General features: G+C 36.5%; 1 protein-coding gene across 5 annotated transcripts; it reads left to right on the top strand.

Annotated features, from left to right (window-relative positions):
• Positions 1-140: 140 nt before the first annotated feature.
• On the top strand, positions 141-25,520 carry LOC137398573 (proteasome subunit beta type-7-like). Of its 5 annotated transcripts, XM_068084721.1 has the most exons (7): positions 141-286; positions 8,502-8,583; positions 9,214-9,325; positions 14,151-14,277; positions 17,491-17,665; positions 25,124-25,275; positions 25,398-25,520. In XM_068084721.1, the coding sequence occupies exons 1-7, from the start codon at positions 222-224 to the stop codon at positions 25,501-25,503; spliced, it is 819 nt and encodes a 272-aa protein (XP_067940822.1). In that variant the 5' UTR covers positions 141-221; the 3' UTR covers positions 25,504-25,520. The 5 variants fall into 5 exon arrangements, with proteins under 5 accessions (XP_067940822.1, XP_067940827.1, XP_067940823.1 ...); XM_068084726.1 differs by lacking the exons at positions 141-286; positions 8,502-8,583 and adding an exon at positions 8,677-8,703; XM_068084722.1 differs by lacking the exons at positions 141-286; positions 8,502-8,583 and adding an exon at positions 8,849-8,882.
• Positions 25,521-26,599: the final 1,079 nt, after the last annotated feature.

The following is a 26,599-nucleotide window of genomic DNA, read 5'->3' as shown; positions in this document are numbered from 1 at the left end:
CTCAACGTCTAAAATTCAGCCAATGTGATGCCAAGTTGAACAACTTAAACTAACTTACTCTGCGATAGGAAATATCGTGTGGAACTGAGATCTCGGTTAGTGGTTTTTCGGCAGAGGACTCGGTCTATGCGCCGCAGGTTTCAAGCTTTTGCATCGCAGAAAACTACTCCGAAGAAGAAAATCACTCAATCATCGTTGTACGAGTGCGACCAATTAGCAGAATGGTACAAGGAGACTTATTAGAAGAGCCTGTAAAAGGTGGATTTTCTTTTGAAAACTGCGCAAGGTAGTTACATCGAACTTTATGCCAAGGATGATTAATAATATTTTTCATTTTTATAATCCTACCAGTTGCCTATGACAGCGAATGACATTTTTATAAGTCCTACAAGTTTATGACAGTCATGCTCATGTAGTGTGCTTTCATTCGTTGTTGTTTGCTTATGGTCACATTGTAGCCATACCAATCAATTAAATTGTACCTAGCTTTAATTTAATTGTTATAAGATTAAACTGTCGATTTAGTTGCAACGATCGTAAAAAATAATTACGACGCGAAATTTTTTATTCTATTCTGCGCAATATTTAGATGTAGGCGGTTCAACTGCATGAATTGACAATGGAAGTGAGAGGGTTGCGGCAGAAAAGAGCTGGTCACACCTACTGCATCACATTGATTATTAATATTTTGATTATTAACATATTGGAGCACGAGTTTACATGCTTCTAAATTCACTTACAAAGCAGGTTTTATTATTAGATTTTTAATAGAAGAGAAGCGTTAATTAGTCATTAGACCATTACATGATTTTAAATTATTGTTGAAACTCAGTAGAATGTAAGTGTGCATGAATCTGCAATATCTGTTGGTTAGAGCATGTCACTCTATGTTGCATATCCGCAAACCGCCAAACAAACATTTTTTGTGTGATTGTTGATCATAGTTAGCAGCAAGAATTCACTTTTATCTACTAAGTATAGAAAAAATGACAAACCTGTGCTGATAGGAAATTTGGTCTTAAGGTTTAGCAAGGGCAGGCAAGATCTGCTGCTCACATTTGGGTATTGGCCAATTGCCTTACTAAAAGGGAACTAAGTTAAATAGTGGAACCTCTACTTAGGACATTAATTCATTTCAAAAGCTGTTTCATTGATAGAAAGTTTTGTATGTAGCAGCCGCATTAGCATTTAAGTGTCCTAATCCGTTCCTAACCGCCACCAAATTTGGACATAATATTTGTATAAATTATGAATACATGCAATGGCTAGACCTGTGACAAAGACATGTTAGAATTATACCACTACATAATGTATAAAAAATACACATGGAGCAAAGAAAGAAAAAGAGAACAAAGAAAAACTGAATGGTTTGTTTGTTTACCTTGAAGAGCGCTAGCATTGGGAGGATGGCGGTCAGAAGTGTTAGGTGTTGTATTGTTGTCTTGGTTTTCTTTTGCCCAGAATAAGTGCTTTTAATAACATAAGTGGAAATAGCTATTTAGATCGACACTAGCTGACAAACTAGGCCCTACATCATTTTACAGAAAACACAGAGGTTGAATTGTTTGAAAGGAAAATATTCCTATTCTTTATGTAGGATATGATATCTTCAAATTATACAACGAAAGAAAGTCAAATACTTGTCACTTGCTCATTTTCCAATTTTGCTAGCAAATTAAACTGGCTGATACGTCTTGTACATATTTTCCGAACCTACAGGAAGCAAACTGGCCAAGATACCGAGCCCATGGTTTAAAATACCAAATGGCTTTCGTATCTAAATACATCTTTTTTGAGTTGAAGCATAATTTCCTCCAAGACTTCGCAACTCTCGACTTCTACTTACGAGAGTCTTTCGTAAGTAGAAGTCCCTCTGTAGCTCATTACTGAGACTCACTGGAATGCGATGCATGCTGACTGGTAACGTCTGGCTGGCATCGCAAATGCGATGCAATGTAATAGTGGTTATGTGGGAAGGAAACTTTCTGTTCCTTTACTCTCCGCAAGACTGTTATATGTGTACTAAGTATGTGTGACCTTGAAGCAATGTTATGGGTGGTCCAGCTGGTGTTATCATTATGACTCATCAGTACTGATCAAGCAGCCTAGCTAAGCAGTCGTCTTGAATTATCCTTGTCAACATTCATACAATAAAACCACCTTGAGGAAACTCCACATTATAATAAAGACAGAAATAAACACTGAGTGCATAGCCACAATTATATATAATATATGTATACAGTCAAGCATGGATTACTCAAACTTCATGGGACGGAGGAAAAGTGTTCGAGTTATCAGAGCACTGTCACAAGTTCATGTATTTATTAGGAGATACATGTACATATACAAATTATGTATAATTCAAAAGCATAAATGGTGTGTTGCAAATTAAAAGGCTTGTAATATAAAGTTTTAAAAAACTTTATTAGAAAGTACAGAGACTTTTCTATCACTTGAGATTTGTTTGTTGTTTTAGGAAATGTGACTGTCAGGATGTGTTCAGATTAAAATTGGCAAAACTCAATTGCTGTTGAAATGCTCAGAAGGAAATACAATATTTTTTGCTTATGAACATTTTAACCAAGATCAATTTTTACGAATTTTTTTAAGTTTACCCGAAGGTTCCCTTGCTTTTTCTAAGCGGGTATTTGGTAAAATTTGATTTTTGGCAAACCTTTAGAAAAGTCGTTAACAAAAATATTGGGCTGTTGATGGTCATAACGATGTCTAAAAACTACTAAAAGCTGAGGTTTATCTCTATGGTTTGGAATAAAGTGATTTTCTAAAGCGGTAACAACTGTCTTGGTAGCCGTTGGGCAAAAAAATGTTCGAGTTAACGAAGTAGGGGTCGAGTTATCTAAAGCAATTTATTATTGCGTGGGAATGGACCAAACAAATCCGTTCGAGTTAACCATGTGTTCAAGCTATCTGAGGGCGAGTTATCCGAGTTTGACTGTACAGTCATACTTTGTTTCACGAGCTTAATGCGTTCCGAGACTGAGCTCGTATGTCAATTTACTCGCATGTTGGTGCAATTTATTTATATATAGAACAATTCAATATACAGTGAAACACGGATAACTCAAACTTCAAGGGACCGAGCAAAAGTGTTCGAGTTATTAGAGCGTTCAAGTTATCAGGACACTCATAAGTGCACGTATTTATCAGTAGATACATGTACATATACAAACTATATATCAATCAAAAGCATAGATTGCTTGTTGCAAGTTAAAGGGTCTTTCGTGTGAAGTTTTAAATATTTTTAATCAGAAAATATAGATATTTTTCTATCACTTGAGATTTGTTTGTTGCTTTAGGTGATGTGACTGCTAGGACGTTCTCAGATTAAAATTGGCAAAACTTGATCGCGGTTAAAACACTCAGAAAAAATACATACGTATTTTTCTACCGAGCGTTTTAACCAAGATCAATTTTGCAGTAAGTCAGTTATTACAAAACTGCTTTACTATTTAAAACCCATTATCAATTTTGCCGATATTACTTTAAAGTTATCCAAATTTTACCTCGCTTTTCTTGCTTTCGGAGGGCTTATCGCTAAGCGGGTGTTTATTAAAATTTGATTTTTGCAAACCTTTAGAAAAGTCGTTAATGAAAATATTTGCCGATGTTGGTAATAACGAGGCCTAAGAACTACTAAAAGTCGATGTTTATCTCTATGGCTTGGAATAAAGTGATATTCTAAAGCGATAGTAACAACCGTCTCGGTAGCCGTTTGGCAAAAAACTGTTTGAGTTAACGGAGTTTCGGTCGAGTTATCTAAAGCCATTTATCATTGCGTGGGAACGGACCAAGCAAATCCATTCGAGTTAACCATGTGTTCGATATATCCGAGGGCGATTCATCCAAGTTTCACTGTATATTGATTGGTTTCCATACTCTTAAAATGCAAATAAAACACTCAAAACAAGATATTGTAACAGAAAGAACATGTTGTTTATTGTCCTAACGTACCACATGCTTTCAAAAAGCAACAAATGAAAAATAATGCTAGGAAATGTGATTAATTAACATGTAAAATTAAATACATACAATAGCAGTTAACGCTAGCATTTGCCATGGAGGGAGATATAAGTTATCCTTCATTACAACAGTTGACTTTGATAAATTTCGTTTTTATCAAAGTCTTAAAAGACAAACTTAGAAGCAAACCTAAAAGCAAACTTTCATTTTTAACTAAACGTAATTAAAATTTCTTCGGCGTTCATAGTTTGAAGTTTCTCGCTGGTTAGCTAATTTTTCCTTTGTTTCGCTTTCACGACTAGCCGGCTGTTTTAAGATAAACCTATCTAAGGACGTTTGCCTTTGTCGCTCTTTCAACGTGTTGCAATTAGGACGAACACAGGCGTCGTCACCAAGGGTTAATGCACGACCAATAGCCAACTTGTCCGAATGTCTATTTTACAGTTTTGATAGATAGCACCGGCCTTTTCACATAGCATCGTTTCAGTAACGCTGTTACCGGCCAATTGTTTATCCAATGCCATCAGCGGTCGGGGAGATCGCCGCGCCGCTTAGAAACTATGGTTAGTCCTTTTGCGAACTAAATGCCCTGAATATAATCCTTCAGTTTGATAATTGTGGATGTATTTCTGTCATATTGCTGAGCTAACTCAATCACGCATACACATTTCGCATATTTTTCAATAGTTTTCCGTTTAATATCAAATGTTATCATTTGCTTTTTCTTTGTATTATCTTTCATTTTGCTGGCAAACTTTTAGTCTACGCACAGTACGTTTAATTCCCATAATTCTGCACTGAAAATCGCGCACAAAAAACACGGTACAAAAGTATAACCTAAGCAGTTGAAAAATGCATGGTAGTGCTGTTCTCATAAAACACCTCTGGTATAATTGGCAACTGACTCAAGTGCTCGTATCTCAAACATGGCTCGTATGTTAGCGCTAAAACTTGCTTGAAAGCTGGCTCGTATCTCAAGTTTCTCGTATGTTGGAGCACTCGTAAATTGAAGTATTACTGTATTTCCTCAAATATACATATAAACATACATGGATGCAATGTATGCACAACAAATACAAACATGCAGAGAGACTGCGCTGGCTCCCTTGAAACATTGTTAGCCAGCTCCTTATCTCTGCTCTCTAAGCACATATTATTTTAACGTTAAAATGGCTGTCATAGCGCACAAAAACAACCTGAGCATATTGTAAAGTTCTTTTTGTACCAAATTTTTAAAGAATATGGTTTGAGAATATGTAGAGGATGTCATGTGACATTGTACAATGTCGAGCTTTCACTCAAAAAGTAATTTGTATTGCTTTGATGATTGAGCTTGGAAATATAACCAAATACAATTTAAAAAAAAAATTCATTGTGGTATGTGGAAGATCATGTGCCCAGACTCAAATAAAAAGAAAAAGTTATATTATTTTTCCATCGCTGTTCTGCTCAGTTTTTCGTTTAATGCTATCTCCTGCATTAGAATAACTATCAAGCTCAAAGATTCCACATTTTGATGTTCACAACATAATTGTTAGCCCTTTTTGTACCATTTTGAATTATGCATGGGATTTTATACACTTATAAAACACGACAATGTTTAATTATCGCTAAAGTGTTTGATAACCTTGCGAGTAACATGAAATTTTTGTTCACACATTTTTGGCACGTTTGACCTCTGCTGACTTGGTGGCCACCAAGCATGGCTACAACAAAATTACAGCTGGTTCCTGACTGTTTTGGGCTTCGAAGTCATTTCCTGTCATTTTAATGTTAATGTATTTAAATCTCAGAGTCCGTCGTTCAGTCTTTCCAGCTATAGCTATTAAAATCTAGGAATTAAAGATCCGCTCCATGCTGGAGTTGATCTTTGAAGCTCCGTTCACCAAGTGATAACCTAAGAAATTAAGCTACGCGAGATGCAATGGATTCGTTAGGCGATATGAATCATTATTTCGGTTAACATAAGCATAGGACCCTGTGTAACGCAACGCCCCTAAAGTTTGCTTTCATGGCTTTATTATTTAGTTTAGCAATACGGATAGTAGCTTACTCAAATTGGTCATTGGCAATGTGCTAGGCTAATGGCAAGTGGCAGGCTAATACATTATGTTGTCACTGTTTATAAGTTGTTTTTCAATACTCGTGCAACGTCGGTGTTTGGCTAATCTACAAAAAATAAGTGTAGAGCAAATTGTAGCATAATATGGAATATGAAGAGCGCCTGATGAAAGCACATCTTTATCTCTTTGAAACAAAATGCAGTGATTGACTAACAGCCAAGTTCTCTTCTATATTATACCATATATTCTATATTATACCATATATTATATATATATATATTATACCACATATTTATGTTACTGAAAATAATAGTAAAAGAAAAAAGTAAATGGGTTATAAATATTCATATACTGAGATGAACCTTGTCATCCTCTTTGACACCTTTACTTTTCCTTTTTAATAGATGTGAACATAGTAATATATATATAATATTACATATCGGCACATTCGGTACAGCTTTTCATTTTAGTCCAACCGCCTCTGCTGAGTGCATTGCACGAAACAAATTTGTAGCGCAATTACTAAAAGTTTACTTTATTCTTAATATTTTTCTCAAAATTTCATACTCCACTAATTATCTCTTAGGTTTTTAGTGTAGAGTTCTATTTTTATACGCTTTTGCACCTGCTTTTAGTTACTATACACATGTATATATAATTATATATATGTATGTAGTTTGTGTGTCCTGGGTTAGCACTGAATGTCCTCGCATATAGGCAGGGTTTCATACAAGAAAGTTAAGAAATTGAGTGGTCAGTTTATATACACATTCCTCTAATCCTACTCATGCAATGACCCTATGCTAACTTAATTCCGACAACTACAATTTAGACTATGCTAAGCATGCAGTCGGTAGTCTGTTACGCACTTGCTTGGCTTTTTCACTACTAACATGGGTAAAAAGTTGGGCGCGTTCCAAGCCAGGCCAGTTGTCACTATTACTATAGCTTAGGAAATTATTATAACTACTACAATGAATAATCACTGGTATTATTGCTCGATAATAACCATCAAACAATCCATTGATTTACAATTGGTGAAATCTCTGTAGCGATGTCATCTGGTTGATCATCACGTATCATTGCTGTATCACTTTGCAGTATAATTTTGCTGGTCGTCGCGATGAAGTCATTACGATAAAAAAATGAAGTTTTTGCAAAGCGAAACTAAGCTCAGCGTGGGCTGTAAACATGTTATCCATTGTCTCAACGCAGACATAAATGCTACCCTTCATTTAAGTGCAGATACGATAGGCCAATTAATTAACTACTCACTAATCAAAACCTGTTTTGAATGAAGCCTACAAAAGCCACCCTATATGATTCTTGGCCATACATGAATGTGCATTACGATTTATCATGTTGACTTAAATTGCATTTTATTTTATAAAAATTTGCTGTTAGATGACTGTTTTTCAAAACTCTACTCATATGCCAGCTATGCAAGGATAAATTGCACACTCCCAGACCGTTATGAACAAGGTAGTCAATATTTGATATGTTGCTTCTTATCATAGACTAGCTGGGGATGCCCGCCGTCCCACCGGTAATAGAATAATTACCTAATGAATTTTGAGTAACTTGACTGGAAAGCTAGATTTTTACTACAATTTTTACTAAAACATTTTGGATAATTCTTCGTGTTTTAGGCCAGCGTTTCGTACCTCGCGTTTGGGACCAGCTTAACAATAGTTACGTATAACAGTCAACAGTGCTAGTTAGTAACATCATTTGTAAACAGAGCCATGTGGATGCTATTTTACTGCCCACCAGGGTTCAAAGGATTAACAAGGAAATAGAGCACCAAAGTTAGTATTAGCAACATTTTGGAAAAATCATGATAATATAATGGCCGCTTCAAGTGAATTTTTCCTTGTTTAGACCATTATTTCTAGATACCAACTTTAGTTGATCAGCATGCTGTTCAAGCAGTACCAAACACTGATTGGGACAGGGTTCACTTGACAAAATTCAACCCTGGGTATAAATAGTAGTAAATATGTAAATGTAGTAAAGGTTATGCAGAAGAAACAAAATTCTATATCTCGGCATCAATGGAAAAACTCTTTACTGTCTTTTGATTCACAACAAATCAGCCAAAGCAAGCCATCATCAATTCATTGCAAAATACACTCATATTAGACAGCAATTAAAAAAGGAATTGTTTGAGGTTACAGGATAATCTTGTTTACAAATCCTATTCAAAATTGAGATGACATTTTCTCTACTGATTTTGTCACTTGAACATTGCAAACTTATGTCTTTAGAGTTCCTTGACACTCCTTACTCTCTCACCATATCCACACTTGTAACAAAGGGTGATATGTATTCATTAATGAGCGCATGTCCTGTTCTTTATGAACAAAGCCTAAGGCTTGAGTAACTATGGCTGCCAGTGAATGTGGTTTTTTCTGCTTATTCAAATGGAAAGTGCAGTTGACCATGATTCTATTACAGAAACGCCAGACTCATAGGAGAGGGATTCAAGCCACCAACTGCATACAGTACTGGTACTACTATAGTGGGGCTTGTATATAAGGTAGGTTGTACACTGACTGCATACAGTACTGGTACTACTATAGTAAGGCTTGTATATAAGGTAGGTTGTACACTGACTGCATACAGTACTGGTACTACTATAGTAGGCCTTGTATATAAGGTAGGCTGTACACTGATTGTATACAGTACTGGTACTACTATAGTAAGACTTGTATATAAGGTGGTTGTACACTGACTGCATACAGTACTGGTACTACTATAGTAGGGATTGTATATAAGGTAGGTTGTACACTGACTGTATACAGTACTGGTACTACTATAGTGGGGCTTGTATATAAGGTAGGCTGTACACTGATTGTATACAGTACTGGTACTACTATAGTAAGACTTGTATATAAGGTGGTTGTACACTGACTGCATACAATACTGATACTACTATAGTGGTGCTTGTATATAAGGTAGGTTGTACACTGACTGCATACAGTACTGGTACTACTATAGTAGGGATTGTGTATAAGGTAGGTTGTACACTGACTGTATACAGTACTGGCACTACTATAGTAAGACTTGTATATAAGGTAGGTTGTACACTGACTGTATACAGTACTGGCACTTGTATGTTAATACTATGATCTGTATATAGTATACTGAATGCATCCCTCTTATTTAGGATGGAGTTATTCTTGGCGCTGATACAAGGGCAACTGAAGGCTCTGTAGTGGCTGACAAGAACTGCAGCAAAATACATTATATGTCTCCAAATATATACTGCTGTGGTGCTGGTATGTTGCTTATGATAGCGCATCTTATTCCCTGTTATTTTCCGTTTCGACAAACGTGAAGGCGACTGTATAGGCAGCTTTGGAAACTCGTTTTCTATTATAGTATATGTATGGATTGGGAACCACCATATTGCTTCTGTGTACAGGAGATCTCTTATATACATAATATTATATACACTAAACCTTGTTTTGGGCCATATAACAAAAAGTATTATTCATTTATATTCGCTGACGTTTGACAGTTGAACACATAGTTTACTATGCTATTCAAACTAAAACCTCTGTTTCCGACAACAAACCTTTTGAAGTAGTTCGGTACAGCAGCTTGGCACTCTGCTGTCATAACTTGGTACTCTGTTGTCATAGCTTGGTACTCTGTTGTCATTACTTGGTACTCTGTTGTCATAGCTTGGTACTCTGTTGTCATAACTTGGCACTCTGCTGTCATAACTTGGTACTCTGTTGTCATAACTTGGTACTCTGTTGTCATAACTTGGTACTCTGTTGTCATAGCTTGGTATTCTGTTGTCATAGCTTGGTACTCTGTTGTCATAACTTGGTACTCTGTTGTCATAACTTGGTACTCTGTTGTCATAACTTGGTACTCTGTTGCCATAGCTTGGTACTCTGTTGTCATAGCTTGGTACTCTGTTCAGACTGTTGTCATAACTTGGTACTCTGTTGTTATAGCTTGGTACTCTGTTGTCATAACTTGGTACTCTGCTGTCATAGCTTGGTACTCTGTTGTCATAGCTTGGTACTCTGTTGTCATAGCTTGGTACTCTGTTGTCATAACTTGGTACTCTGTTGTCATAACTTGGTACTCTGTTGTCATAACTTGGTACTCTGTTGCCATAGCTTGGTACTCTGTTGTCATAGCTTGGTACTCTGTTCAGACTGTTGTCATAACTTGGTACTCTGTTGTCATAACTTGGTACTCTGTTGTCATAACTTGGTACTCTGTTGTCATAACTTGGTACTCTGTTGCCATAGCTTGGTACTCTGTTGTCATAGCTTGGTACTCTGTTGTCATTACTTGGTACTCTGCTGCCATAGCTTGGTACAGTGCACCCTCGAGATACGATGTTAATTCGTTCCAGAGTTGGCATCGTATGGTGAAAAATTCGTATATCGGGGTATAAAGACCATTGTAATTATACAATGCAAACACCCCCTGGTAAAAATCGTCAATTTTGTTTATAAAAATGTGTACATATTGACAATTAGCAACAAAATAGTATGTTAACTTTAGTAATTAGAGTTACCTACAGTAACTGTATTGTATTTAGTGTATTTTAATGGTTATGATCTGCAATAAAACGCAAAATTATAATGTGTGTACCAAACGTAGTACGTACGGTAAGGAGTTCTTGCCTTCAAAAGGTACGCATAACATAAACTTTGAATTCACTTCAAGTAAGTTTAGCTTGCTAAGCCTACACTTAAAAGTAAGTTTTAGTATGTATTTTGAACTATTTTACTGAATTGCAACTTTTTATTACGAAATTTTATCCTTCAGCAGTTCCTATCTTCACTTTCACTATAAACTTTAGCCTATCTGGTTGAAATCTTTTTCGACCTAAATCAATAAGGCCGAGCGATGCAGTTATAGAAAGCGGCCTCTCGCACACTTGACCATTTAATGGCTACCGAAAAGAAAAATAAAGTTATATTTTCTATACTGAACGTACATACCTTTAGAGTAACGTAGCTGGTACATGTAGCAGGTAAAGCAGAGAGGAGGCAAAAACGTATCAATGTTAATTATGGTGCTGTACATTTGAAAATAAATTTAAAACGTAATGAATTGGAATTTTTTAGCACACTAAAAGAAGTTGTCCATTCCTGTCCAATTTTTCTACGAAAAAATTGATGGTGCAATGCAGAAAATTGCTAGCTAGCGCTTGTAAAAGGATCCAGAGAATGTGGTACAGTAGTTTGTCTTGTATAAAATGTGCACAAGAATCAATGTAACCATACATACAAAGTTTGTACGTATTTATACCCTATGGGGGGACAGGGCTTTAGCAAGTTTCAGAAAGTAATGTGGATGCGTCAACTATCTTGAGTAGCTAGTTATATGAGTTACATACATACGATGAATTGTATTCACGTAGAAGATAACAAGCCCATATGCAAAGACATGGTTACACAAGAAAATATAACATAAAATCAAAAGGAAACAAATAAAATGAATAAAATATGGAAAACATGCCTCACAAGAGATAAATAATATATATTATACATGCATTGTTTTAATGTACCAGTCCACATCAGTAAATTAAACACTTGAAACATTTCTGCGAATGTGGGATTTTCTGTATTTTCTAAATCCTCGCCTTTACAAAATGGTTGCTCCTTTTGAATGCTGATCGCGTGCATGACCTAGCTCATTCAAATCTTCAGTCGGAAGCTCTTTCTTGTGCTTGCTTTAATGGAGTTCTTGTTTTAATAATAATTGCAAATGCTGATTGGTTGCGATCATATTCCTTGACAATGTTAATAATACGGGTCACTTCTTCTTATTTACGACATCCAACTTTGTTGACATAGAAATCATTTTTCCTTCGTTTTGTAACGTTTGTATCGGTCTCAGATTCCATAGATAACGAATTAAATGTAGATAGTTGTAGTTATATACGTATGCTGACTTGAATGTTTATAGTAAAAGCTATAATAACGCTACAAATGAATATTTGCTCTCGCTTGTGTATTTTACACGAAATTTTCCACGCGGACATGAGAGAAGTCGATCATCGTGTCTCTTCTAAACGTTCTAAGAATGTTTTCGGCAAACTATATTTCGGTGTCTTTTTTATTTCGACGTGTGTTATGAGCACACCGACGGCCAAATTTTAACTCGGGCGAAACTTTTTTCAATTTCGTATGGTGAAATAAAATTCGTATAGCGAGGTGAAGATATCACAATATTTGACTTCGTAAGGTGAAAAAATCGTATATCAGGGTAATCGTATCTCGAGGGTGCACTGTACTCTGTTATCATAGCTTGGTACTCTGTTGTCATAGCTTGGTACTCTGTTGTCATAGCTTGGTACTCTGTTGTCATTACTTGGTACTCTGCTGCCATAGCTTGGTACTCTGTTGTCATAGATTGGTACTCTGCTGTCATAACTTGGTACTCTGCTGTCATAACTTGGTACTCTGTTGTCATAACTTGGTACTCTGTTGTCATTACTTGGTACTCTGCTGCCATAGCTTGATACTCTGTTGTCATAGCTTGGTACTCTGTTCAGTCTGTTGTCATAACTTGGTACTCTGTTGTTATAGCTTGGTACTCTGTTGTCATAGCTTCGTACTCTGTTGTCATATCTTGGTACTCTGTTGTCATAACTGGGTACTCTGTTGTCGTAACTTGGTACTCTGTTGTTTGGTTTATTTTTCATCATTTAACTATTATTTACATCTTTAACATCTTATTTGTGATGATATAAAACATTCAGTTCTGTCTGTTCATGCATACATGTATGTACTTACATTGTTGATGAAAATGATGAAACTGGCTTGATTGATAGCTTCACTTTCGTTACAAAATAGTACTAGTAAAAAGTACAACCATCACTACAATCTCGGAGTAATATTCCCTCTGTTTTATAAGAGCTAAGTATTGAGTTATGCTTAGGTGTGTTTCAGTTTTGGACCATGTGTCTCTGTACCCCAAGTGATGAAAGTGAGTATTTATTTCACACGGCGTGTCAAAGTTGTCATTATGAGCTTTTCAGTTTGGCCTAAGTAAATTTTAAACTCATAAAATTTTACTGTGCGTTTAACAGACACTCACCTAAGTATAAGGTTCTCCTCGTTCCAAATTTCAACATTAAAAGTTGCTGGAGCATTTTACTTCCGCGTGTGAGCAATCCAAATTTGCAAAATCAAATTCTGAGTATGGATAAATCAAATTATGTCATTCATTTTATGGGTATGTTTATAGTATTTTATTAATCAGTGTAATGAAGGGAGGGAAACTGCAGGTTTTGAGAACTCCGCTTCCATGTTTTCCAGGCTAACAGCTGCACTGGATTACAAGCCGCAGCATCAATTCAAATACCAACTCTGTTATTGTCCACATATAAGTTGCTTCAGATTATAAGTTGTAGTAAATGAACAAAAGGAGTGATAGATAAGTCAAAGTTTATTCAACTAATTAAAAATTTTTAGGCCAACGAAAAACAGTAAAAAATCATTATTCGATTCGAACACAAAGTTAGAACATAGGCTGCACTAACTATTTCAGCGCATACCTTGATTATTCGTTTGGTGCAAATTCTAAACGAGTGCACTATTGTTACACACGTGTTGCACATCAAGTCTGTAACGTCACTTTCTTTTTTAGTTCAATCGTCATCCTTCAAACTTCATCTTTAGATAAAGTTAAACGTGTGCCAATTAGGCCCTAATCCCTCTCATCATTGTCCGAGTTACACTTGTCGCTGTCATCGTCCTGTTCAGTAAAGACTCGAATGACACTAGAAACCTTAGACCAGACATCCGTGACTCATTGGCAGATAGTGGCATAACTCGCCCAGCAATTCACATAAAATCTGAAGACTTAGAAGAGCATTTTAATTGTGCATCTCAATAACATCAGTTTTCCACAAACATCAGTTTTCCAATGTGAATGTCGGGACAGTATTGTACTCAAATCAGTATTATACATTCACCTGGGGGTTATTTTCATAAGCGGCAGAGTTGCCTTCTCCTTCAGACCAACGTGTGATTGCTAGCGGTGAGACAACTCCATTTTTGGATTTGAGTAGCCAGTAAGTTGCCCTCTACAGAGATAATAATAATAGTATGTTTTATACAGGGACTGCTGCAGACACAGAGATGACGACTAACATGATATCAGCTCAGCTGGAACTGCACTCCCTAAATACAGGAAGGAAAGCTCGCGTTAGCACTGCAAGTGAATTGCTTAAACAGTACCTCTTCAGGTAATTGACAATTACCTGAATTATATAATATACAGTATATAACATATATATAATATATGTATTATATAAAATATAATGTATATGTTATATATAGTCCCACGACCAAACAAGAGTGAAACGATTGATTGGGAGAATAATGATAAATGCACATGTGCACACAACTCCCAAACAATTATCCGTTAACGGCCGTCACGAAACCCTTGCAACGAAACCCTATCAACAAATTTAACTATTTTTCAGTAAAGTCATTTAAGTATAATAATGATACAAAACGCATATAAACCTATTTAAATATGTTACCAAGCCTTTGAAAGGTTACCGCAAATTCCTAAAACTAACCCATCTGATCGGATTATACATAAATAGACAGATTTATTAGGACGAAAATCGTCACAAAACTCTTGAAAAGCTTCGTTTAATAAAAGTTAAGACCGGAAATTGAAACGCTGAGCGACAGAGAATAGAAAGATAAAGTCTTGCCACAAATCGCCCACAAAACGCTTGAACAGCTTGGTTTATTAATAGTTTCGACCGACCTACGAAATGCCAATAAAGCCGTGCGACAGATAGTAGAACTGTTTACTGTGTACTGTTTGTCTACTGTTTGAGGCGTAGACCGATTTACAGGTACGAAAATGTGGTACACAGTTTATCAGCCTACGTTTTTGTCCAATTGCCGAAGGTTTTTCAAATTATCTAGAACATCAGCCAGATTTCTTTACATTTATCTACAAGGTAGGGAGTTACTACAACGCCCTTTTATGACAAGAATATTTTTTTATTTCACTCCAGTTTGCATAAAACATCCAGACGCGTAAATGCCAACGCTTGCTCTCTGTTACATATCGCTGTCAAAACCATTCTACATTCATCACAACACAACCAACTTTCAAACTGTATATTACACATCAGTTTGCCGTTTAACTTTTAATATTGCATTTCAGAGATATAATAAACATACATGTATTTCTTTATTGTTGGCATTGTTGTTGTTAGTTAAATTACGACAGTAGGTTAGGCCTACAGCTTGAATTAATATTTATTTTATTATTGTAAAACATAAGTTTGAGATAGTTAGATATTTATTTTATTAATATTTATTTATGTTACATATCGTTGACAAAACTGTTCTGCATTCAAAACAACCAACTTTCAAACTGTATATTACAATATATTTTACTTGTAATATTGCATTTCAGAGCTATAATAAACATATTTCATTATTGCTGTTGTTAGTTTAATTACTTACAGTAGTTTAGGTCTACAGCTTGAATTAATATTTATTTTAACCAACAACCAACTTTCAAATTGTATATTACACGGCAGCTTGCCATTTACTTTTAATATTGCATTTCAATATAATAAGAGATATAATAAACATATTTCATTAATGCTGTTGTTATTTAAATTACGTACAGTAGTTTAGGTCTACAGCTTTAATTAATATTTATCCCACGAACAAACGAGCGGAGCGAAGTGTGGGAGTTTTTATGATAAATGCATGTGCACACAACTTACGAAAATTATTCATCCACAATGAGACGAACCCTCGTCAAGAAATTTCATCAACAAATTTAAGCATCGTCTTGTAAAGTCATTAAAGTATAATAACGATACAAAACACATTTAACCCTATTTAAATATGTTACCAAGCCTTTGAAGGTTTACCACAAATTCCTAAAACTAACCCATCTGATCAGATTATACACAAATAGACAGATTAATTTGGATGAAAATCGCCACAAAACGCTTGAAAAGCTTGGTTTAATAAAAGTTAAGACTGGAAATTGAAACATCGAGCGACAGATAATAGAACGATAAAGTCTTGCGCATTTCACGAAAAAATAACGTGCACTTTTCACCAGTCTATAGCATTGTCGAATTGCCGAAGGTTTCGGCAATTAACATAGGAGTACATAAATCGTTTCATTTTTGCCGATTTCAACTTTTTCATTTTCATTTGCCTACACATTTGAATACTTTTGCATTCTAACTGATGTCCAACGCAGTGTAAGTACAGCAAATGACGATGATATTTTTTTAACGTTTCTTATGAGATTATTACAATAATTAGTTATAAGTTTGGATGACTACAGAACAATGACTACATAGTACAGATTTTCTAAAAATCTATATAAATATCACAACTTCGTGATATTGTTAGCTATGCCGTTTTGAAATGTAAAAAAAAATTGTGCATTGGTTTTAAATTATTACTATATAAATAATATTGGTTATTCTAATATCAGTGCATTTTACTTCTAATATTGGCCAATATTGCATTTCTCTTTTTGCAGGAGGAGAGATATAAACATATAATATTTTCCTTTCATTATTGCTATTTGTTGTATATAATAACACCCACACCCAGTACATTACAGCTACCATTGCAGTTATCCTATTTGACTGCTAATATTGCATTTCTCAGCCATCAGTGCCCTTTCTTTTTTCCAATATCACTTTGGTCGTGGGCTGTATGACAGGGGAATTTCTAGTATATAATATATATTATATTATACTATATTATATATAATATAATTATATATAATATAATTATATAATATGTATAGTAATTATATAGATGTTAATCAGTTAGCAACTGTCCGTGAACAACATAGCAACATTTCGTCAATAATCTAAAAGGTAAAAGAAACGTCACGTTATGTATAGCTCAACAGGGGCTGTAGATGGAAGGTCACTAGGATAGTTAGCCAGGAACTAGCTGAACAACCAGTAGAACACCTAACTACTTGGAATTTGCTGCTTATTCTTCTGCAGTAGCCAAACAGATGATCTTAGTCCGTCGATAATGGAATGTTAGAAAAATTTTTACCGTTGATACAATGACTACGGTAAACGAAATTGAGAATTGTTCAAATTTATAATTTCGACAGGGTCAAAAAGGAACATATTATTTTATTTTGCTAGTAATCAACATCTTTATTGAGGTCTTCATTAAAAGCCAAAGTACAACATTTAGGCTTCAAATGACGAGAAGGTATTCGCAGTAAAGAATAATCAACTAAAGTGATGAGTAGCTAACTTGACGATTACTGCGTTTCCAAAAACAATATTATTTGATATTATATTGTAGTATAATATGATATCTACATCATGTGTTCTCATTGATTCAGTTGAGGATTCGAACAATTTGACAAGGTTATCAAATCGTCCTCATTCTCATTCCAAACTCATTCTCACTTTTGATTGTAGGTACCAGGGCCACGTAAGCGCGGCTCTTGTGTTAGGAGGAGTTGACTTCACAGGCCCTCACATATATTCCATATATCCACATGGCTCTACTAGTAAAGAAAATTATGTGACGATGGGCTCTGGTTCTCTAGCGGCGATAGCTGTATTTGAGGAGGGCTACAAACCGAATATGGAGGTTTGTTAGCTGTTAACATCTCATGCTGTACATCAGTACCTTGTTGCTTTTGTCTTCATTCTCAGGGTCTTTAGTCTCTACTCCAACTCCCTTCTCCACTCTCTCTGAGTCTCTACTCCAACTCCCTTCCTTTTCCACTCTCTGAATCTCTACTCCAACTCCCTTCTCCACTCTCTCTGCGTCTCTACTCCAACTCCCTTCCTTCACCACTCTCTCCGAGTCTCTACTCCAACTCCCTTCTCCACACTCTCTGAATCTCTACTCCAACTCCCTTCCTTCTCCACTCTCTCTGAATCTCTACTCCAACTCCCTTCTCCACTCTCTCTCTCTGAGTCTCTACTCCAACTCCCTTCCTTCACCACTCTCTCCGAGTCTCTACTCCATCTCCCTTCTCCACTCTCTCTGAGTCTCTACTCCAACTCCCTTCCTTCTCCACTCTCTTGAGTCTCTACTCCAACTCCCTTCCTTCTCCACTCTCTCTGAATCTCTACTCCAACTCCCTTCCTTCACCACTCTCTCTGAATCTCTACGCCAACTCCCTTCCTTCTCCACTCTCTGAGTCTCTACTCCAACTCCCTTCCTTCACCACTCTCTCTGAATCTCTACTCCAACTCTCTTCCTTCTCCACTCTCTCTCTGAGTCTCTACTCCAACTCTCTTCCTTCTCCACTCTCTCTGAATCTCTACTCCAACTCCCTTCTCCACTCTCTCTGAATCTCTACTCCAACTCCTTTCTCCACTCTCTCTCTGTCTTCATTCATACTCATGACTTTCATTGTTATAGATTATGTATAGAATTGATATAACTGAGTTGTTTCACGTACATGTACATGCGTATCACAAATATTTGCTTTAGTTGTAAAGGAAGCATTGCTTTTTTCCTTTTTCCACCATCACTAAAACTCTCACCAGTTGTTTAGACCCATAATTGTAGAACTGAAAAGGAAAGCATGAAATACTGTTTGTTATAATTATTTTTATTATTATTATTGCTATTATTATTGATATTATTATATTATTATTACTATTATTATTACTATTATTCAAAGACATGAGAATCAAACATTGTAAAGGAGAACGATATGCTGGAAATGGTTCGACATGTAGAATCTAACGTTTGCTTAAATTTTATATTATATGTTATATATTATATATTACATTGTGTGTTATATAATATGTTATAGTGTATATATTACATTGTGTGTTATATTATATGTTGTATTGTATATTATATATTACATTGTGTGTTATATTGTATGCTATATTGTATATTATATATTACATTGTGTGTTATATTATATATATTATATTATATATTACATTGTGTTTTATATTATATGTTATATTGTATATATATTACATTGTGTGTTATATTATATGTTATATTGTATATATATTACATTGTGTGTTATATTATATATCATATTGTATATTATATATTACATTGTGTGTTATATTATATATATTATATTATATATTACATTGTGTGTTATATTATATATGTTATATTATATATTACATTGTGTGTTATATTATATGTTATATTGTATGTTGACAAATGTGATTGTCAAGATAAGATGATTGTGAGTTAAGGTTTGGCTGTATTCACCTGAATAGATGTATATAAAATGGTTGGCATCACGATTCCAGAAAAATGCTTAGTTTCCATATAGTGGAGGAGCCAAGGTATGTTTTTTGCTCATTGAAGAGAACTTTATGCCCCATATACCATTAGAAAGCTGAGAATTTACTGATTTTGAATCTGCAAGTAACTGTTCCGTACTAGTGGCGTATAAAACGCTGCAGGGGCGTAAGCAGTGTAAAAGGGGTTTTTGTATGCTTTTTCGCTGTAGCGTGTATCAAAATGTTAGCATACATACCTTAATAACTGTTGATCCAAATCTTCTCTTTTTCACGTGTTATGCCGAAAATATTGTTGTCTTTGTATACCAAAATTTTAAACCCTACCTCACTGTATGATCAGGGTTTTTTCGGAGGTATTCAGGGGCATATCATATTTTTGCAACATTTTTGGGTTCGCACATCAGCCATTTCCTTTCAATCATAATTGAGCTTCTAAAGATTATATATCATGATGCCCAATGTGTTTATGTTCAGAATACTGAATTATATCTTTCTGGACTTATTACTTCTGAGAAAATTGGCGCGTTTTGTATGTTACGTCTATTTCGGAGTTATCCCCCCAATATGTATTGTCTGTTTTTGTGTTACCTGATGCGTTCAAGATCCACATCTAGGTCAGTTTATAAGGCTTGTACAGAGAAATGGCATTTTAGCTAATTTATTGATAAAATACAAGAACTAACAGAATGAAATAACTGCCTATTATCCATAAAATCATAAAACTAACAGTAGTAGTCATTTGCTGGGTCATGGACGATCCCGTTCCTCTGTTCCGTGTTTAAAATAGCGGTCGTTTTATCTGTATCTCTTTTCAGTGTTGTGGGAAATATTTTGGAGAATAGCATATTGACATTTTTTTTATTTCATTGTAACCAGTACAACAATCGCCAAATTTTAACTTCAAGAGAAATTTTTGTTGATATCGTATTTCGGGAACACAAATTTGCTCTATTCGGAAAATTCGAAAAGCATCATCTTTCATAGACTTGGGCAAAAACATTTTGTAATTATAAGGGCATCGTAACCTGTGGGCGCAATGTATCAATTAACTTTTTATTTAGCAAGTGCAATCGAGAAAGGGCTATACGGTAAATAATAAGAGCGGTAAAATTGTAAGAATTCTGTAGCTTCGTGGTTAGAGGCAAGTATAAAAAGTTGTGGTTGCAATTTTTGTTAGTTCAAATCCAGCAAAAGGCAAGTTTTTCAATACAAGATTTTAATAGCTGTAATTAGACAGATATCTGAACAGACAGACAATGACTATGAAAAACTTTGATATTTATGGTTATATGGCATGCACAGTGTAAGTATGCTTAACAGACAACTGCATAAAATGAGGCTCTCATGCTCTGCCAACTTCTACTCGACGGGCTCCTTTTACATCATAAACATTAGCAGGCTCCGCCTCTTTTATGGGACAGCCGACTCGGTGGTAGGTCAAATTCTTTAAAGCCAGATGGGCTAAGATGGCTCTTTCATCTTCTAGCTAGGATGCAGGTCGTCCAAAAAAGAGGGTAAGCCTTTTGCTCTGTGACCCTGTTCAGCTGGTGGTAGTCAATACACAATAAGAACCTTTTATCTTTTTTCGGACCAACACCACTTTGGAGCTCTTGGCACCTTCAGCTGGCTAAATGCACCTTTTGCTGAGAATTTCTTGCACCTGGCATTTTTTCCCAGCATCCTTCTTTGGTCCGAGTTAATGGAAAGGTTGACATATTGGCCAGAGCTCCTTCTTTGATACTATAGAATGCTCCACTTCAGAGGGTCAGCCCACGTCTCTTTCTCCCATACTAAACATTGCTTGACAGCGTGTTAACAGTTTTGATGACTGTTCAGTTGGTCCCGGCTCTGTGAAGTTTTTTTTGCGCTGTTTAGAACAGGTCCTTTAGGTAGGTTGGCACTTCTGCCTCTAGTGCTTTCTCACCTTGAGCCATGAACACCAAACTTCAGAGAGGTGGTTCCTCATTCACCTGGTGGTCATACACCCCAAATACGTGCCGAACAGGGTTCCGGCTTGGAACATCAGAGGTTTGTGTGTGAGCTTCAGACACTGCGTAACTATGCTTCTCTTTGTCCCAGGCCTGTTCAAGCTTTAAGTCAGTAAGAGATCCTAACCAAAATTGTATTTACTCCAATGAGCAGTAATTCTGTGTGGTGACCCAACACAAAACAGACATTTAAGTCGGAGCTGGCACCACCATGTCTCTTACCATCTGCATCTTGCTAAGTAACAGTATCCCTTGCCTATTCATGTTTGGCGTAAAGGGAGCTCATCAAGCAGAGATTAGCAGAGCAAGGTAAATGCTCATTTTATGCAGTTAGTTGTCTGTTGAGCATACATACACTGTATAGATTTATATATTTGCACAACATGTCAACACTTGCCCGCCGAAGGAAAGCCCAGGCTGCTGAAAGTCCATAGGACACTAGTGAGCTGTTAGGAATAGTATTAAAAATGGGATCTTTGCTAATGTGGCTCATTACAAAGACCTCCTGGGTCTTTATATCCTATAATAAAGACCAAGGAGGTCTTTATTATGGGATACAAAGACCAAAGATATTCTAATACAAAATTTGAAGTTTGAGTTTTTGAAAATTTGAAGTTGTATTGGCAACCGTATGACACTGGAATGGAGCAATTTTTCCATCAGCCACGGGATCGTTGCTATCAGTCGCTTTGAGTAGGTCTATCGTGCCTTAAGGAAACCTACAAACCTGCTTGCTTAGCATGTTTGTAGTGCATCTGGTGTCAATCCAAAACTTGATTAACTTCCCCTCTAGTTTCTCTTGAAGGAAGTATCTTGTGGAATGGGACCAGTCTAGAGTCTGTGCTCTGATCGGCTCATTACCACGCTCGCCATGAGTGGTAAAGTTAACTGAACCGGAAACTCATGCGTCTGCCAAGGCGCATGAGTTTCCGGTTCTGCCAAGGTCTGCCAAGGCCTACGTCTCTGCCAAGGTCTGCCAAGGCAGACCTTTAGTGTGTAGGTTAGGTTCAGTGATGGAGTATGGTATCGGTCGGCTCTGCTGCTTTAAAAGCCGGCTTCTGGCCAACTGCAGGCCCAATCTCTCCAGACCAGTGTAGGAGTGCGCCTCTTTCAACCAAGCTCAGTGGGGCTTGTTTAGACTCTGGTTGTGCTTCCCCAGTTGAGCTGCAGCTCAAGCATTTGGACTCGAGCTTTTCCAGGCCTCGTAATAAATTTGGGTGGCTATAGCAAGAAATTTCCACATCACATTCTGGGCAGATATGGCAATAGACCTTTGCATCACCTCTCAATTTTAAGGCCATGGCAAAAGGTCGCCGTGTCACATCCTTGTTCTGGGTGGATATGGCAGAAAATATCTGCATCGCTTTTTCATAATTCCTTGAAGCCTTCCTCACTAGAGTCCAGCCAGACTCAGCATGTCCAGCGAGCTTCCCGGAGCACTTTTTTGCTAGGGTCTGAACAGTTGGGGGTCTTAGTACAACTAAAGGTTGGTAGTAATGTTGCGACCTTTCGTAGTTTCCCCAGTTTTGCTGTTTTTGCATTAGGGAAGTTCTTCCAAACGTCCTTCTGGCTCCCACAGCCTCAACACAGAAATGGTTGGATTGGCATAGCTTCTTTTAGGCCAGGGATGTTAAACTCAAATGTACAAGGGGCCAAAATTCAAAACACAATCTAGGTCACGGGTCAAACAGGATAAACACTTATTGAACACAATAAAACTAAATGTTTTTGGAACATAAATATGGATAAAAACAGACAGGAATATTATTCTGAAACAAACTTCAGTTTAAATTGACCCGAGAAGCATGCAGCAAGGCAGCTGAAGCGTTGCATTATGGGATCTGTAGTTCTGTGCAGTATTATGTCATCAGCACTTCATATTAATGGGTCATGAATAACAATAATGTAAAATGTTCTTGCGGGCCAGATCTGATACAAGGTGGGCCGGATGTGGCCCGCGGGCCATGAGTTTGACACATATGTTTTTGGCCATGTTGCTCTTCTTGCAGCTGCTGGACCTGCTTCGTCAGCTGGTGCACCAGAAGTGCAAGCTGGCTGATGGTCTGATCCTAGACCACTTCCGTCTACTTGGCTATTTAGCTTGCAGGGGCCGAGCCTTCCTCTTAGCAATGATACTGCTGACCAGTCATGGTGTGACCCTCCTTAGCCCTGGGTTCAGCTATCGTCTGCCACCACACTAGTACTTTTACCTAAAAAACCATTACCAAAAATTTTGTTGATCTACAATTTGTGAAACCTTTATATCTTAATCCGTCTGACACCGCTGGTCATCGCGAGAAAGAAATTATGACAAAAATCAAATATTTTTAGAAAGAAACTTCACTCAGCGTTGGCTGTAAACATATTTTCCATTGGCTCAAGGCAAACCGACAATTGTTTTCTTTAGTTCTAGTGCATACATATATAGCTTGAGTGCTAATCAACTACTAACTCACCAGAAACGTTTTATAAGGAACCTACAAAGGTCGCACCGCACCCCTTTTGGCTATATGCAACCAATGTAAACCATTACAAAGCTTGTTGTACACAATAAGTTACATGTAAGAAAAAAGAAAAACTTTAGAGATAGACATATTTATATCCTACAAAATCAAAATCTTCCACACTTTTGGCAAAGTCGGTAACAGCAGAGTTCTAGTTGTTATAATGTTTACATTACTATTTGTATTATCTATAATATAGTATAAAATAGGTACAAGAAACGCGTCAAGTAACGGGTCCCGAGTTGCAGCGCGTAACCCGTGATAGCACACATGACCGGGTTTCATTTTGCAACCTCTTTATTGAACAACGAATGGGAACAGGAAAAGTTCAGTCGCGCATAAGCAGATCATCCTGCGACTACAAGACGTGCTTGTTTTATGATTATATGGATAATAAGCAGTTATTTTATTCTGTTAGCTCTTGTATTTAATCAATAAATTAGCTAAAATGCCATTTCTCTGTACAAGTTTTATAAACTGATCGAGATATGAATCTTGAATGCATCAGCTAGCACAAAAACATAGATAATACATATTTGAGGGATAACTCCGAAATAGACTACATACAAAACATTTAGACAGCATACAAGTCAATTTTCTCAGAAGTATCAAGTCCAGAAAGATGTAATTTAACAATCTGAACATAAACACATTGATCATTGTGATAGATCATCTTCAGAAGCTCACTTACGATTGAAAAGAAATGGCTGTTGTGCGAACCCAAAAATGTTTAAAAAATATGACATGCCCTAAATATCACCGAAAAACCCCTGATCATACATTGATGTAGAGTGGAAAATGTGGGGATACATAGCCAACAATATGTTCAGCATAACATGTGAAAAAGAGAAGATTTGAATGAACAGTTATTAAGCTATGTATGCTAACATTTTGATATTTGCTACAGTGAAAAAGCATACAAAACCCCCTTTTACCCCGTTTACAACCCTGTAGCGTTTTATACGCCACTGGTACAAAAAAGTTACTTGCAGATTCAAAATCAGTGAACTCTCAGCTTTCCAATAGTATATGGGTCATAAAGTTCTCTTCAATGAGCAAAAAACATACCTTGGCTCCCCCACTAATAGGGATCTTATAGATAATCCTATAAATTAATCTTATGTTGTGCGATGCTTGGGTCTTTCATATATATGTAGGCACAGAGTGTTTGTTGCTATGGTGACACTATTTGTGTTTTTATATGCTAACACGTTTGTCTGTTGCGATAGCGACACTGTATTATGCTGGCGCTATGTACGCTGCCGATTACACTATTAATGCGGATGTTATTATGCTTGAACTGTTTCCTTTGTAACCTTCCAGTTAGAGGAGGCAAAGAAACTAGTGAGAGACGCCGTGGCTGCGGGAGTGTTCAATGACCTTGGCTCAGGTTCATACATTGATCTCTGCGTTATCACCAAAGACGGTGTTGACTACCTTCGACCGTATGACAAAGCAAATCTCAAAGGACAAAGGTAAGATGGCTGCATTCAGTTGTTAGTCACGTGTCAACATACAAACTTGTCTCCTCTGATCAATTAGGAGTCCATCTGCCCGCTGCTGTAGTCTTATCCGCCGCAAATGTTCATATTCGTAGGCAAGGAGATTATACATACAAGCACGGCGCTACCGAAGTTCTCAAAGAAACAGTTAGAAAGTTTGAGGTTGTCTCTGAAGATGTGCAGCAAATGGAGATAGCCTGAGAAACATCGAGTCGCTAAATGGAGATAGCCTGAGAGACATGGAGTTGCTAGTTATCATGAGGGATGGAAATATAAATTGCTTTTCTAGGCCCTAATCAGTTTCTTTCACGTGTAGCTATCAACTCTTTACCTTTCATTGATTATAAATATATATATATAATATTCTCAAAACATGTTTTTTTACTTAGAGGGGGGGAGTCAAAAGTGCATTTCTCCCAAAGCGTCAGCGGTCTCGTTTGCTAGAGAAGGTAAACTCCACAATTATCTAAACTCATTTCCTTTAGCATTCATTTAGATTAGGGGTAACCGAATTACTATGAGCCAAAAATCACAAAATCCCGTGTTATAGCGTGTTATAGAAACTCCTAAAGAACAAGCAATTATAAATTAAAACACGAAAAATATTAAATATTGTTAATATGTCCAATAACGAGCATAAATAATTGGACACCTCAATTCCAGACAATACCTAATTTCTTAAACCTTCTATGCTGGTCCACGGCGCCCACAGGTACCATGGACAACTACCTGGGATACTTCGGACCCACTACGGCGACATCATTTTCAGGACTTACTCTACGTAATGGTTTAAATATTCAAATTGGTTAACTGTAGGATAAATGAAAATGGTCACAAGTATGCTTTCAATATTACCATTTTAAGCAAATACAGGAAAATACCATGAAGCAGTTTAACATTATTATAATATCCATGGCAGAACTACATCTTACAGCTGATATTACTTGGCGAGACTTGGGACCAGCCATAGAGTTATCTCCCCCTAGAGTGATAACTGTGCATTCAACAACACGAGCGTTTCCGGTGCCAACAAGGAGCGTTTAGGCCACGCCCCTTTTTTGTGCTAGTCAGTCGTAGTGATCGACAGAACAATAACGTCAGCCATGAGAATGATTATGAATTTCCAGTTAAGATAGTAATTATTGCTCATATTAAAGAAATGATGATTATAGTTTATTATTCTAATATATGCTTATTATTTAAAGCAATTCAATACCTACATGCATTGCAAAGGCACTGAATAGATGGTCTTAAGTAAGTGAGTTAATGCAATCAGTTACTCCAATGATATTGTGTT

Source organism: Watersipora subatra, chromosome 6 (assembly GCF_963576615.1).
Source record: "Watersipora subatra chromosome 6, tzWatSuba1.1, whole genome shotgun sequence".
Classification (NCBI taxonomy): Eukaryota; Metazoa; Bryozoa; class Gymnolaemata; order Cheilostomatida; family Watersiporidae; genus Watersipora; species Watersipora subatra.
This window is presented reverse-complemented; position numbering and strand designations above follow the sequence as displayed.

Excerpts from the sequence above, each read along its gene's own strand:
- LOC137398573 (XM_068084721.1), top strand. The coding sequence starts at position 222 with ATGGTACAAGGAGACTTATTAGAAGAGCCTGTAAAAGGTGGATTTTCT. Across the intron at positions 9,326-14,150 it reads TATATACTGCTGTGGTGCTG|GGACTGCTGCAGACACAGAG; the intron begins GTATGTTGCTTA and ends TGTTTTATACAG. Across the intron at positions 17,666-25,123 it reads GCTACAAACCGAATATGGAG|TTAGAGGAGGCAAAGAAACT; the intron begins GTTTGTTAGCTG and ends GTAACCTTCCAG.